Genomic DNA, 17707 nt, shown 5'->3' with positions numbered 1-17707 from the left:
TAATATTAGATTTAGTAAATATTTTTTTTACATTAAATTCAAATATTACATCAAAAAAAAATTAATTAAATTACAAAATACTAAATATGACACCAAAAAAAATTATCATTTTATTTGATAAAGATATTAATATATAACATTTTTTTATTGATTTTTTATTGTTATTACAAACAAACAAAAAATTATAGATATATCTGAAATACATAAAATCAATGTCCATTGTCTGGACAATTATGCTAACAATTAGCTATGTATTGGCCATCGGTAGCGAATCGGCGGCCACTTTCTGGCTAAGCTTATGGAGTGACGATCCGGATAGAGGTTCAAAAAAATCATACTATTTAGTAGGCTATGCACTGATGGGTTCGTCAAAAATCCTATTTCTGGGCCTGTCGTGGATCGGTATTATCAGTGTCGGTGTATTGGCAGCCAAACGACTATACGAAACACTACTATCATCGATAGTACAGTCGCCGATGAGCTTCTTCGATACGACACCATTGGGTCGTATAGTTAACCGTTTTAGCAAAGATATCGACATTTTGGACACTCAGATGTCGTCGACATTAAAGTAATTAAAAAAAATGTTTTCAAATCTAATTTTTATTTAATTTATTAAAAAATAAAAATATTAGCTAAAAAATAAAGATTTTTATTAAATTTATTGTAAGTTTTAAATATATATACAGTATACATATATATATATATATACTAATTATATAAACTATATATAAACTATATATAAACCATATATATATATAGTTTATATAAAAGTTTTAGTATTTCTATCAAAACTGTTTTTATTTTTTAAAAAGTTTTTTTGTTGTTTTATTTTTTAATTGTATTAATATTTCAATTTATTTTTTTTATATAAAAAACTTAATCATTAATTTTTTCTCTCACTGTTTATTCAAATATTTAGTTTATGGTTAAACTGTTTGCTAACAATTTTAAACACAGTTATCGTTATTAGTCTACAAACACCGTTATCATTGCCAGCAATAATACTTTTAGTTGTCGTCTATATATATTTTCAAGTAAATATTATAATAATTAAAAATAATAATTAAAATATTTTAGACAAAAATTAATTAAATATTAAATTATGTATTATTATTTAATATCAATAGAAATTTTATGTAAAAACTTCACGACAGTTAAAACGGTTTGTTTTTTTTTTGCAATTTACAAACAATTTGCTATTTGTTTGAATTTTATTAAAAATGTTTATTTTTATTTATTATTATTTTTTTTGAATCAAATATTAATATTATTATTATTATTAGCTTAGAGTTGACCACCCGATCGCCAATTTATATACATTTTAGCGAAACACTATCTGGTGTGTCGACAATACGGGCTTATGGATGTCAGGAGAGGTTTATCAGGGAATCGGATCGTAGAATCGAAATCAATCAACAGTGTCTGTATCCGAGTGCCGGTGCATTGGGTTGGGTATTGTTAAGACTAGAATTATTGTCGAATATGATTACCTATTCGGCCGCCCTGTTTGCCGTACTGGCCAAAGGTCGGATCAGTGCCGGTTCGGTTGGCCTATCGCTTAACTATGCGGTCAATATTTCCGGTTCGATGGACGACTTTGTCCGCTTGTCGGCCGTAATGGAAAACAATATGGTTTCGGTTGAACGAGTGGACGAATATTCTGAACTGAAACCCGAAACCGATTGGCACTCAACTAACCGCAGAGTTGTATCAGATAACTGGCCGATAATGGGTTGTATAGAGTTTGTCGACTATAGTACCCGATATCGTCAGGGATTGGATTTAGTACTCAAACAGATTAACATCAAAATCAATGCCAAAGAAAAAGTATTGTTAATTATAAATTTTTTTTTTAATTTTATACTGTATTTTATACTGTATTTTATACTTTTAAGAAATATAATTTTAGTTATTATTAATAATAATATTATTTTAATTTCTAAAACAAACAAAAATTTTATTTATAAAAAAAGATCGGAATCGTTGGCCGCACCGGTTCGGGAAAGTCGTCACTGAGTTTAGGATTATTTCGTATAATAGAGTCAGTCGGCGGCAAAATAGTGATCGACGGCATAGATATCAGTGAACTGGCACTACATGTATGTACTGTATTAATATTACTATTATATTATAATATATTAATATTATAAGTATTAATATACATGTAAGTATGTTTACAGTATATTTAAATATTACTATTTAATTAGGATCTGCGCTCAATTAGGATCTGTGGACAGCCTTAGAGCGATCACATCTCAAACATTATATTTTGTCCAACGAATCGGGACTCGACTTTCCAGTCAATGAGGGCGGAGATAATCTCAGTGTAGGTCAGAGACAACTTATATGTCTGGCCCGAGCTTTACTAAGACACACAACTGTCCTCATACTCGATGAGGCAACGGCTGCCATTGATGTCGAAACCGATGCACTCATACAGACAACTATTAGGTCAGAGTTTGCCAACTGTACTGTACTAACCATTGCTCACAGACTAAACACTATACTTGATTCCGATCGTGTGTTAGTCCTATCCGATGGACGGGTAGTTGAGTTCGATTCGCCCATAATATTGCTTTCAGATAGTAATTCATTATTTTATTTATTAGCAAAAAATGCTGGTATTGTTTGAATTTTAATTATCATAATTTTTTTTTTGTTAACTAAAAAAAAGTTTACATCATTTATATTACATTACATATTTGAAAATTAAATAATACTTTTATATTTATATTTCATAAAAATTTTGCTTAATAAAATACTAATTATTTGATTTTAATTTTGAGTTAAACAATAATTTATTTTAATTTTCAACTTTTAATTATCTATTATAATTTTCTTTCTAATTTATAGTTTATATAATAATAATGTTATAAAATATCTATAATTTAAAAACTAAAAAATTATTTATTAGTACTACTATTTTTAACATATATTCATTAATTTTTTTAGTATATATGTATTTAAGTCGTATTGAATAAAAAATATTTTTTTTAATAATTTATATTTGCTATTAGGAATACACTAAATAAAAACATATCAAATTAATTATAATTTTTTTTAAATTTTTATTTAAAAAAATCTCAAAAAATTTTTAGTCATAATAGTAATTATTATTGATTACGATATTAATTATTAATGTAAATCACTGTACAATATATTAACAAATATTAATGCATTTTTTCAATAACAAAAAATTTATTATTTATTAATAATAAACAATTTTTATTAATTACAATACACATTTTTTCCCCACTAAGATATTTAAATATTTATAAGTAATAAATAATAATTGATTAATAAGTTATAGTGTATGACTTAAAAATATTTGAAAAATAAATTTTTATTATTTAATATTATATAGTATATATACAAGTATATAAATATTTACAATTTTTATTTAGTATATTAGGTCATTGTTTATATGTTAAGTAAAGTTTATGATAAGATATCAATATTATATATATATATATTTATTTATATTTTCAATCAATAATTAATAATTAAAATTGTTTATTATTATTATTATTAATACTAATATTCTTAGTATATTATATAGTTTTAGTATAAATTTGTAATAATTAAAAAAAAAATATATAAATATTATGCCTAAAAATAATAATAATAATAATAAAGTTAAAGATGACAACAATAAGATTAATATTAACAACACCGACAACAACAACAACGTGTGGTCAACAAAACATAAAATATTTGTCACATTTGCCATATATATAAGCTTTTTATTTTATGTAAGAAAATATAATTATTATATATTTCTATATATATATATATATATATATATATCTATTTTATTTATTATTTTTTAAATATATATATATATAATAACATTTATAAGAGTAATTAAATTATTATATATTATTTATTTATTATTTAAAAAAGCTAATTCAAAGTGGACTGTTTGGTCCATCGATGCTTGATTTGCAATTGATATACCGGTGCACATTTGAACAGATATCCTATCTAAATACCATATGGGGTATAACCTATTTGATCGGTGCATTAGGTATATATCTATAATTATTATTATTATTAAACTCAGGGTTAAGTAAGGGGGGGGGTAGGGGGGGGTAAGGCCAAAATACCCCCCCTAAGCTCGAGAAATTGGGATTTTACCCCCCCAGACTTTTTGACCAAATTGGAAAAATTGTAGCTTAAAAACGACGAGAAATGACCCCCCCCCTAAAATTTCGGCGCCGAAGGCGCCGAAAATTTTTTTGAGATTTATAAAAATTTTAATTTTAGTTGATACTATTTTATTTAGTGTTTTTATGTTTTTAATATTTATAAGAATCTAATTATTGATTAAAAATAGTTAAAATAACGTTAAAACTCATCCAAAAATAACATTATTTTAATTAAAATAATCTAAAAAATTAAAAATTACCTATTTGTTGAAAAGAGTAATCATATTACAATTTAAATATAAGTTTAAGATAGTTTAGGAAGTTAATAAAACAATAAATACTTATATTATAAGTTTTTTATTAATAATTTTTAAATTTAAATTTAAAAATATTTTCAATTTTAAACTTAATATAACTAAAACTTTAACGAAAATTGAGTTAAATAAGTAGTATTCAGTCAGTATTTGTATAAAAAACATTTTAAAAATATATAATAAACTATAAACATTAAGTATTATTTAAAAAATTAATTGTTAAAAGTTAAAAATTATTAAAATACAAAAAATAACTCATTGTGTATCATAAATGCTTTTATCAACTATTTTTAAATCAAAAATACATTATTTTACTTTTTTGTAAAAATTTTAGTTTTTATTAATTTTTTAATTTTTTTTCAAAAAATATTTATTTTTTGTTAAAATTTAAGTTTTTTATTAATTTTTAATTTTTTAATATTTTTGGAAATTTTACCTATTTTCCTGGGAACTTATACGGGAACTTATGGGAATTTTCCTTAATTAACATGGGAATATTCGGGAATTTAAGGGAATATTAGGGAATTTTCTCTGGACCCCCCCCCTTGATTTTGGATTTTTGAAAAAATTGCCGTTTAAAAATGCAATAAAAATCTTACCCCACCCAATACCCCCCCCAAGATTTTTCGAGAATTTTGCAAATTTTACCCCGGTCTACCCCCCCTAAAATCCAAAACCTTGCTTAACCCTGTATTAAACTATATATGATTTTTTTTGTGTATATACTGTTTATTTATATGTATGCTAATAGTTGTGGCCGTTTTTAACCGATTCGACAAATATATAGTTTATATGTCGTGTCTGATAGTAATCGGCCTGACATCGGTATCGTTTGCTAGTCTCAAATATCTGGTACTTATATACCTGGCCTACGGTATCAATGGTTTTGTCAGTGGCATTATCGACAGTTTTATTAATGTATGGATAGTCGACATTTGGCAACAAAATTGCGGACCGTTTACTGTGGCACTGGATTTTGTCAATAGTTTGGCACAGATTATAGCCATACCAACAGCCAACACATTTCTATCATCATCATCATCAACAACAACGACAAACTACTACAACAACAACAATAACACTAGATTATTAACAAATGGTTCATATAATTCAAATAACACATTAGTAACATATATGGATAAAAAAGAGGAATGGGATGTAATATCTTCAAGCAGAATATGGATACCCTATCTGTTTGTAGGCATACTCAACATTATAACCGGTTTACTAATTGGTTGTCTAAGCTATTATCGGCGTTCAATACTGTTTGGTAATCATAAGATAAAAGATTTATCATTATCATCGACAACAGCCACTGATGACGACATCAACAACAATATCATAACCACAACAACGACAACAAACAACAACAACTGGTTTATCAATTATCTAATAAAAACCCGTCACTCGTTAGCCAAACAACTATATCCATCGCCAGTCGGCTGTGCGGTCATATTGATGGTATGTATGCAATTGGCGCTAGCAATGACCCAAGGATGGTGTTGGGGAGCCTATTGGACGCCATACGTACTGTTTAGTGGCAATGCCATCGATGATACTGATAATGTCAATCGATTAGTGATCAGCAAACAACTGGCCAACAATATACTGAATGTCAAACAGATTGCCATTACTATCAGCCGGTTTCTGTTCATACCGTTATCGGTATACATATCGCCAGTCTATCGTATTTACGGCGGTCTAGTACTGTTGATACTATCGGTTAGCCTGTTTGTCATCTACGGTAACACTTCCATGACTATACTATATCTGGGCAATGGCCTAATGGGTGCAGCTGTCGGTCCGATGCAGGCATCCTACTATCAGCTACTGAGAGGCAAACTACCGGTAACCAACATACTTGGTGCGGTCATAACGTTTTTGAACGGTCTATTTCAGGCCATATTTTCGGTAGTATTGGGTCACTATATTGACAATAATCCTATTATTTATATCTATTTGAGTATTATATTTCTAACGATAATTGCCGTATTGTTTATATTAAGCCATATGTTATTGAAATATATTATTAGTAAAAAATAGGTGGTTTGAAAAATATTTATATATATTAATTTTGATATATTAATAATATAGTAGCAATTTTAATTATTATTATTGAAATTGTTTATGTTTGATATTAATCAAGTAGTTTTATAAATTTGAATATATAATATTTAAAATAAGATTTAACATATAAATATTGAAATATTTAAAATATAATTTATTTTACTATAATATTAAATATATTTTTTTTAAAAATCTATGACTTTTTAAAAGTCAATAATACAAAATATAAGTAAAAAATAATTTAATTTATTTAAATTAAATTAAATAGTATTTAATAAAAATGATTAATACAACTTTATTTTATTATCTAATAATATTAATGAAAAAAAATATTGTAAAAATAATTGTTCAAATATAATAAAAACATGATTTTATAATTTTGTGTTAATACTTATAATTCCTATACATATATATATTAATATATAATGAAATTATTGATTCAAAAGTCATCACAAAATACACTACAATCGCTATTATGATAATAGATATAATTTTATAAGTTTATAGTGTATATACATATAAATAGCATAAATATATTATACTTGTATATACATGTGTTATACATGTATTAAATCTGTATATAGAAAAATATTTTTGATAATTTTTATTTTAATATTTATTTGTTTTCAATTGACAGAGACAAAATGTTGTATAACCCAGAATATAAAATAATACAGTATATAATATATGACCAATTTTGCATACAAACAAAATTTAGAGCCACCTAGTGTCAAAAATAATAATATATATGTAAAACACTAGGTTTTAATAAAATAATTGCAGTCGTGTTTTAATTATATTTAATATAAACTTTATTTAAAAAACTTCATTAAAACTTAAATACATTAAATTATTATTGTCTTTGAATAAAATGAGTGAAGAGTTAACTATAATAATAATAGTGACAATTGATGTGCACTTTAGGACCACTTAACACTGAAGTGCGTGACCTCAATAACTCACTATATATACAGTGACCTATATTAGTGGACACTATGTTTAATTAATATAAGTTTGCATATCTTAAATGCAATACAATATATGGCAATATAAGCCGATAAAAGTAAAATTAGAAACATATGCGTTAATATAATAAAATAATATAAATAGTAATACATTAGGATATTTTTATAACAATATTTTTGAATATAATTGTTAATTGATTTTGTAATTGTAATTGTATGTATCTATGTTTGTATACAGTATATGTATAATATAATAAAACAATAAAATATCTTATATGTGTATATAGTGTTAAATGCATTGGTATGTATATGTAGTATTAGTGTTAAAAGCATTGCTATGTATTTATAGTGTTATAGTGTTAAAAGCATTGGTATGCGTGTGAGTAATACGGGTGACCATTGATGTCCAATTTTATCACCTTAACTGATTCATCCATAAAAATAACTGATACTATTTAAAACTATAGATATTAAACTACTTAAATATAAAAAATAATTTCAATCGGCCAGCGGCTAAGGGCAGTTATGCAACTTTTAATTTTTGTAAATTTGTAATTTTTGTAACTGTATATCTTACATATATAAAAAATAAACATGTTTTATAATATATATATAGAATCTATATACTATTATTATAGCATGATGTTATAATAACATAACAAATATTATAGTAGTAGTTTATCTGATTTTTTTTTTGATACTGTATAATATATATATAAATATATATATATACTGTTTATATATATGGATAGTTAAGCAAATTTCGTCAATTAAAATGGGAACCAATTGGCGACCAACAGAGCACCCGTATAGTGGATAATCGGCGTCCATTGCAACCAATCAATGGACGTACTGTCTATAGATCCGATGCTTATGGATGCAAAAATTTTGTTGATAGCAATTCAATGCTTTTGGAAAAACATTGTAAATACTAAATAAAATTAATTATTATTATTATTATTTTATTGTTTTTGTTGTTGTTGTTTTTGATAGATACCTATCATCAGAGCCAACCGTGCAATAATTGGTATAAATGTGGACAACTATGTTGCCAACCGGGCTATTATTGTCAAAGCGATCTCAATGGCAGCCAATTTGATTGTATAAGTAGTTGTTAACTATACTATTGTTTATATATGTTTTTTTTGAAAAAAATTATTGTTAATAATTTTACAACAACAAAAATAAAATAAATTTTCCAGCCCTCGAAAAAACCAGCACTCGAACCGGTTATCAAAACTATATTTTTTGGGGTAAAATCTATATTATTAATAATAATAATAATAATAATAATAATAATAATAATAATAATAATAATAATAATAATAATAATAATAATAATAATAATAATAATAATAATAATAATAATAATAATAATAATAATAATAATAATAATAATAATAATAATAATAATAATAATAATAATAATAATAATAATAATAATAATAATAATAATAATAATAATAATAATAATAATAATAATAATAATAATAATAATAATAATAATAATAATAATAATAATAATAATAATAATAATAATAATAATAATAATAATAATAATAATAATAATAATAATAATAATAATAATAATAATAATAATAATAATAATAATAATAATAATAATAATAATAATAATAATAATAATAATAATAATAATAATAATAATAATAATAATAATAATAATAATAATAATAATAATAATAATAATAATAATAATAATAATAATAATAATAATAATAATAATAATAATAATAATAATAATAATAATAATAATAATAATAATAAACAGACATATTTCTAAATGATTTATATTTTGAAAAAAATAATAAATTTATTATTTTTTTGAAATAATTAATAAATAAATATTTTTACATAAAATTTTTTACTATTAAAAAATAATAAAAATATATAAAATATTTTATTTATTCATTATAAAAAAAAATGTTTTTTTTTTCATTTAAATAATTTATTATAAAATCATTAAGATATTTGTGTTTCACAATATCATATAATTTATGTTAAAATGCAAAAAAAAATTTTTTTTAATTATTTTATCATTTAAGTAGTTTGCAATGAATTTGCAATTATATAGACATATATTTATTTTACATTAAAATTAATTAATAAAATCTCATTCACTCATATTTTTTTATAAGTAATACTTCTATGTTTTATAAAAAAAAATTAAAAATTTTATTAACATTATTACTGCACAACGCTTGTTTGAATTTTTTTTAATTATAGCTAATTATAAAAATTTAGTTTTTTTAGAAAATATATTATTATATTACACTTTATAATAATAAACGCAAAAATACAGTTTATAATATAGTTGTTAATAAGTTATTACTTTAATTGTTTTTTTTTAAAAAGTTAAAAACTAAAATGAAAATATTTTTTATCAAAGCTTTACTTTTTAATATATTATTATTATTATCATCATCATATTCATCATCATGTAATTTATATTATCTAATTTTGAATATTTTATTTATTTTTAATTAATAAAAATATAATTTTTAAATAAATAATAATTTTTTCCTCCGATATAGACTATCCCGATGCAATTGGACTGTCTCATCAAATTTTTAACATTCAACATAATCTACACATTTACAATCAAGGTAAACTATAATAATAATAATTATTATTATTTTTTAAAATTTATATTATATATATATATTATATACTATAGAAACAAAATTGAGCATGCTAGATTGCGATAAATGGTATCAATGCGGACACATTTGTTGCGGTCAAAAATACTATTGTATGGCCGATAGAGACGGTAGTAATCAGCGTTGTATTGATCCCTGTCTATGATGGATACCAATCGGGTGATGACAGTAGTAGGTAGTAGTAGTAGTAGTAGTAGTAGTAGTAGTAGTAGTAGTAGTAGTAGTAGTAGTAATAATAATAATAATAATAATAATAATAATAATAATAATAATAATAATAATAATAATAATAATAATAATAATAATAATAATAATAATAATAATAATAATAATAATAATAATAATAATAATAATAATAATAATAATAATAATAATAATAATAATAATAATAATAATAATAATAATAATAATTTTGACTTTTTGACCAAATGGGAAAAATTGTCGCTTAAAAACGAGGAGAAATGACCCCCCCCCTATAATTTCGGCGCCAAAGGCGCCGAAAATTTTTTTCAAGTTTAAAAAATTTTTAATTTTAGTTGATGCTATTTTAGTGTGTTTTTATGTTTTTAATATTTATAATAATCTAATTATTGATTAAAAATAGTTAAAATAACGTTAAAACTCATCTAAAAATAACATAATTTTAATTAAAATATTAAACTAAAAAATTAAAAATTACTTATTTGTTGAAAAGAGTGATCATATTACAATTTAAATATAAGTTTAAGATAGTTTAAGAAGTTAATAAAACAATAAATACTTAAATTACAAGGTTTTTATTAAAATTTTTTTAAATTTTAACTAAAAAATTAAAAATATTTTAAATTTTATAATTAGTATTCAGTCAGTATTTATATAAAAAACAATAAAAAATAAAAATAAAAATATAAATCTATAAAATTTAAACATTAAGTATTATTTAAAAAATTAATTATTTTAAAAATTAAAAATTACTAAAATAATAATAATAAACTCATAGTGTATCATTAATGCTTTTATCAACTATTTTTAAGTATTAAATACATTATTATTTAATTTTTTGTTAAAATTTGTTTTTATTAATTTTAAAAAAAATTTTTTTAAATATTTATTTTTTGTTAAAATTTAAGTTTTTGTTAATTTTTAAGTTTTTTTTGTATTTTTGGAAATTTTAGGAAATTTTACCTATTTTCCTGGGAATTTATACGGGAACTTATGGGAACTTTATCTAATTTACATGGGAATATTCGGGAATTTTGTCTTGACCCCCCTTGATTTTGGATTTTTGAAAAAATTGCCGTTTAAAAATGCAATAAAAATCTTACCCCACCCAATACACCCCCAAGATTTTTCGAGAATTTTGTAAATTTTACCCCGGTCTACCCCCCCCCTAAAATCCAAAACCTTGCTTAACTCTGATATATATATTATTATTAATAAATTAAACAAATTTTTTTTTTCAAATAAAACAAAGTATTTAATAGATTTAATTAGCATTATTATTAATAATAATAAATTGGTTTTTTTATTTTGTAATTTTATTAAAATATTAACTGTTTAAACAATTTTTATTCAAAAGATATTTATTAAAATTTAATGATTTATATTAATATAATTAAAAGTACAGCTAATTTACATTATTGTTGATTATAACCAAATTGATAGAAATAAGATCTAATTGGTTTCCAAACGTTGCGTTTAATTAAAACTTGTTTGGCCTTATAGGACACATATATTCTATATACAGGTGCCGGCATACCATTGAAGCCAATGTTATCAAAGTTAGTACTATAAGCGCCCATATTTGCAAACATAAGCCATTCGCCGATAAACATCTCAACCAGAGGACAGTTATCTTGAATACAGTCTTGACTACAACATGTCGGTCCCCATAGTATACTATTATAGGGCTGTCTTTTTGCTATGATATCCGATGATAACAGTGGTATCGGTTCATAAACTTTACGTATATATATTGAATCTTTGAACGATCCGTAGGCGCCGTCATTCAATGTATACATAATATGTGGCCAATTATTTTGGTCATCACTAACCTCGCGTCGGGACAACACACGGGTCAGTACAGTAAAAGCAGTTTCACAAAAATATGTGCCCGGTTCAGCCATAACAGTCAGATTGTCATACCAGTGCCCATTATCATCTATAGTAGCAAAATGTTTATCAATAGCTGTATTGACAACCTTAGCCATCTGTTCAAATGTTATCTCATTGTTGTCCAAACTATGACTCCATAGACCAGGAAATCCACCGCCAATGTCCAGTACTGACATCTTATAGCCCAGAGCTTCGGCCATATCAAACACTTGCCGGGCTCTGGCAATTGCCAGGTCATAGGCGTCAGCACTTTGTGCACCACTACCCACATGAAAGGCCACACCGATAACAAACAAACCCATTTGTTTTGCAGCCGACAACAGATTAAGCGCATCAGTCATAGAGCAACCAAACTTACGATTTAGTCGGACCTTTGAGTCGGTGTCATCCACTTTGATGCGCACAAGTAGTCTGGCTTCCGGGTGTCTGATCTGTATTTTCTTAAGCTCTTCCAGACAGTCAAATGTCATGAGATCAATGTCTTCATCGCGTGAATAGACAAGCGATGCATTAGTTTTGCAAGTGTTTGCAAATATGATTGACTCGGGTTTGGCACCCAATTCAAGTACTGTTTCAATTTCGTGCTATTAATTTTAGTAATATACATATATATACAGTTAAATTGACTTATGTTTTAAAAGTAAATATAATAATTAAACATTTTAAGTAAAAATTCAATAATATTAAGTTTGTATTATTATTGGTAGTATTAAAATAATGATCTATACCTGACTGGCACAATCAAACCCGACTCCCAGTTTATTGAGCACTTTGAGTAACGGTAGACTAGGGTTAGCTTTGACGGCATAATAGGGACTAATTCTGGGCATTAGTCGACACCATTGACTATACTTTTCGATGACATCCTCGACATTGAATATACTGTACGGCAGTTCACTATTGTTTAAATCGATATTATTTCTAATAAACTCAATCTCATTCATAATTATATAATAATAATTATTAAATAATTTTATTAAATTTAATTTTTTTTATCTATATTATTATAAAGTTGACTTATAAACTTTTTTTTTTAAAAAAAAATTTATAATCCTACTCAAAAAACTTTATACAGGTATTTATATAAATATATTACATAAATATTATGCTAATCACTATATATTGTAGTAGCATCATAAAAAAGGTACAGTATGCATTTTTTTTATTTCATAAAATATTTTTTTTATATAAAATATTTTATCGTAGATTAAAATTTCATAATCTACATCATCATCAATTACTAATTAATCATTAATTTTATTGCAAATTTTTTTTAAATTTTTTTTTATAGATGTTGTTAAAATCTATTGTTAAGATAGTTGTGTGGGTAGGGAGAGGGTGGGGAGGGAGGGAGGGAGGGCATAGATAAAGCTATCTTACTGAATTTTATAAAAAACCAAGATAATATTTAAATTTTACTTTCATAATTTATTTTAAATAAAAATAATTAAACTGAAATAAAGTGGTCTAAAAGTTTTTTTTTAAAATAAAAATGTCACCCATTTTTAAAAATTAAATAAATTTTAATGCTTTAATATGAATATATCAGTTAAAATATTTAATAATAATTAATTAGTTAGAAAATGACATTGTTTATTTTGTTTTTTGTTTTTTCCCCTTCTATTAAATTTTTTAAATAATATTAATTAGTTTTACAGTTTAGGTACATACTGTACAATAGTTTTGTACAGTAAAATAACTAATTAATTAATTAGTAATTATCATTGTCTCCATAATAATTTACAAAAATTAATTAATATTATTCAAACTATTTTTTTATGCAAATATTTTATTACGAAATGAAGAAAAAATAAGTATTTTGTTTTTGTTTTATTGTTGTAATAAAATATATATAAAAAAATTATCATTATAGTAATTAATTTTATATATCATTAATAATAAACAGCAACAATAATCAGTTTAAATACAAATAATATTTTATGAAACAAATAATTTAGAAAAAATTAATAATAAATTTTTTCCAATTAGTAAACTTATATAATTATATAATTATTATATTATATATTATATATTAATTATATAATTAGTATATATTTGTTAGTATTTAAAATGATATAATAAGTGTTAAAATATAGAAAGTTTTAGATCATTTTACAATTTAATAAAAAAAATACAATGAATTTAATTTAAACTAAACTATAATTTTTCATATTATTATTATTTGATAATTTTAGAAAATTTTACAATTACTACTATTACTTGTTTGACTTTTTTTAGCTTATTTTATAAAGTTATAATTAAAAAAAAAAATTTCACTAAATAAATAACTAATGTGCACAAAAATTTGTATATTTTTTATAAAGTGTTTTTAAAACAGTCATTTAAATATCTGGTAGTTTATAATGAATCAAATATTTAATTATTTTGTTAAAATTATATATATTTTTTCCTCACAATTTGTTAATGCAATTTATAGACCGTAAAATATATTAGTTTTTTTATTTAAAATATTTTTTATTAGTAATTATATAATATAATAACTATAAATCATTGAAAGCATTTTGATAAAAAAATATTTTATTTTTTCATATTATTTTTGTTGATATAATTAAATAAAAGCTAAAAATATAAATTGTTTTGCATTTTATTTTCCCCTCAATCGACGGCTAACTGGCCGACAAAATATATAATGAATACTAATAAATACACACACACAAACAAACTTACCAAGCTGAAACTGTCCTAATACAACAAAATAAGCATGCTTGTATTTTGTATTAATAGTTAACTGTTCAATAGTATAACTATTTAAATCTATATCTGGTTTATATGATTTAGTAAACTGTAAATCTAGTAATTGTCCATAGGCAACATTTTCTATAATCTAGGTAAATATATTATAAATAAATAAATTTTCATTATTAAATATATAAATTTTTAATTAATTTATTATTATTATATTTTTTTAAAAAACATAGTCAATAATAAATAAATATATTCATCATTAAAAACCTTTTGAATGTATTCAATAATATCAACATAATTGGGTTGATTACGGAAATACAGTTTAATTATAGTATTGATAGCAGTCATCAATATTGTACTATCGTTTAGGGCAGTCATACCAACACCGGGCTAATAATAATAATAATAAAAATAAGTATAAACTATAATAAAATTATATAAAGTAGCTATTGATAAAAAAAATGTTATACCAATGTATGCCAACATTGTTTATCACCAGCCAATTGATTGTCATCCATAATATCATCGAGTAGTACAATATAGTAGGCCATGAATACATGTGCCCATCCAAGTGCATAGATTCTGGTATCACTGTCCTCCTCCTCATCATCATTATTAATATCATTGTTTGTTTTATAGACATTATTGATTAAACAATAGTTTAATATAGTAATTATCGAGAATATATAGGCATCAGATTTATTGTTCAAATGTTCAAATATTTTCCTAATTAATGGTTTCAATTGATCTCTGATATCATCGTTTAGTGAATTGTCTAACACTTGTTTGACAATAGTGTCAAACATGGCCTCAAATTTAGGCATATCTTTAAGTAATACTGATTGCAATATATCTGGTTTATAGCTAATAGAAATAGATATAAAACAATAAAAAATACATAGTTTTTAGTAGTAATAGTAGTTTTTAATATTAAATAAATACTATAAGTAAATCAATAAAAATATACTTAAGTTAAATAACAATTTAAATTATTAATTTTTATTTTATTTTTATATTTATTTTTAGTTATTATATATGTGTGTGTGTTTTACTTACCCACAAAATTTTTTTGTAATTTTGTTAAAATTTTCAATAGTTAAGTACGACATTTTTGTTTGTTTAAAATTTAAGTTATTATTATTATTATTATTATTGCTATGTATTATAAAATAAAATAGTTATAATATATATATATAAATATTGTTTTTAAAAAGAAATTTAATATAATGTTAAATAAAAAAAAAATTGTTTATTACTAATGAATATTTAATGCAATGTATTAAGTATTTTCAATGATTTTGCAAATATTTTAAATTTTATATCAATATTTTTTGTTTGTTTATTTCAATAGAGTATTATATATTTTACAGTTAATAAATGATAGTAATTAGTAAACTTTTATTTTATTTTATTTTTTCAAATCAAATAATTCAGTAAAAATATATTTATTCAGATAAATAACATTTATTGCGACCTCTATTATCAATATATACGGTATATATATATATATACCGCCGATAATAAGTTGACCACCACTGGCCATACAATAGACGACTCAATATATATATATATATATATATATATATATATATTGAGTCGTCTATTGTATGGCCAGTGGTGGTCAACTTACTATCGGCGGTAAAGTAAATAACATAAAAACAAGTGTTTTTATAAACTAAACGTTTTATTATTTTTTTTAATTTCAAGACAGAAAACTACTGATTCATATTCAACGTCTAGTGTTTAACCAAAACGACTACCGGTACCGGACAACAGGCAACGGGTAGGCTCCCTGAGCTCTAAATAGGGTGTCCACTGGCGACACATTTCCAACCGGCCACGACCTATATATATATATATAATATTATTTATATAGTATATTATATTATTATACATTTAGTGATTAATAAATTTCTATATATATTTATATTAGAAAATTTATTTTAGTGGTCCAGTAGTTTAGTGGTTTAGCATTGCATGTAATTTACTATATATATATTGTATATATAAATTTTAATTCAATAAATTTAATGATAATATTTATCAATACAATCAAAATTAAATAAATAATAATAATATATAAATTTAAAAAAAAACATTATAATAACAGAGACTCGGACTCCGATTTGTGGACAGCCTTAGAGCGATCACATCTCAAACATTATGTTTTGTCCGACAAATCGGGACTCGACTTTCCAGTCATTGAAGGCGGAGATAACCTCAGTGTAGGTCAGAGACAACTCATTTGTTTGGCCCGAGCTTTGCTCAGAAACACAACTGTCCTCATACTCGATGAGGCAACGGCTGCAGTCGATGTTGAGACCGATACACTCATACAGACAACTATTAGGTCAGAGTTTGCCAACTGTACTGTACTAACCATTGCTCACAGACTAAACACTATACTTGATTCCGATCGTGTGTTAGTCCTATCCGATGGACGGGTAGTTGTATTTGATTCGCTAACAGTTCTACTCTCAAACATTTCATCACAATTTTATTTATTGGCAAAAAATGCGGGCATTGTTTGAATTATTTAATTAATTATTTATTTAAACAAGTTTTTAAGTTGGTGTTGGTTTAATGGAAAAAAATATTTCAAAATAAATAAAAGTTTCAAACAAAATAAGATGCATTAAAAAAATGAAATTTAAATATTAATTTAAACCAGTTGAGAATGCTTCAAAAGCATTTCCATACGAATTCCTTAACTTAAAAAAGATAAAAATTTA

The 17707-nt window shown here is 23.4% G+C and overlaps 1 protein-coding gene across 1 annotated transcript; it reads left to right on the top strand.

Moving 5' to 3' along the window:
- Positions 1 to 212: 212 nt before the first annotated feature.
- Positions 213 to 17506, top strand: LOC128959202 (multidrug resistance-associated protein 1-like). Its single transcript, XM_054305141.1, has 5 exons — positions 213 to 571; positions 1287 to 1830; positions 1977 to 2106; positions 12503 to 12511; positions 17088 to 17506. The coding sequence occupies exons 1-5, from the start codon at positions 213 to 215 to the stop codon at positions 17504 to 17506; spliced, it is 1461 nt and encodes a 486-aa protein (XP_054161116.1).
- Positions 17507 to 17707: the final 201 nt, after the last annotated feature.

The sequence above is a fragment of the Oppia nitens genome, unplaced genomic scaffold, assembly GCF_028296485.1.
Source record: "Oppia nitens isolate AA-2021 unplaced genomic scaffold, nextdenovo-longstitch-racon4-pilon3 scaffold43_pilon_pilon_pilon, whole genome shotgun sequence".
Classification (NCBI taxonomy): domain Eukaryota; kingdom Metazoa; phylum Arthropoda; class Arachnida; order Sarcoptiformes; family Oppiidae; genus Oppia; species Oppia nitens.
This window is presented reverse-complemented; position numbering and strand designations above follow the sequence as displayed.

Coding starts and splice junctions, on each gene's coding strand:
- LOC128959202 (XM_054305141.1), top strand. CDS start 213: ATGTCCATTGTCTGGACAATTATGCTAACAATTAGCTATGTATTGGCC. Junction 572..1,286: donor CAGATGTCGTCGACATTAAA/GTAATTAAAAAA, acceptor TATTATTATTAG/CTTAGAGTTGACCACCCGAT. Junction 1,831..1,976: donor AAATCAATGCCAAAGAAAAA/GTATTGTTAATT, acceptor TTATAAAAAAAG/ATCGGAATCGTTGGCCGCAC.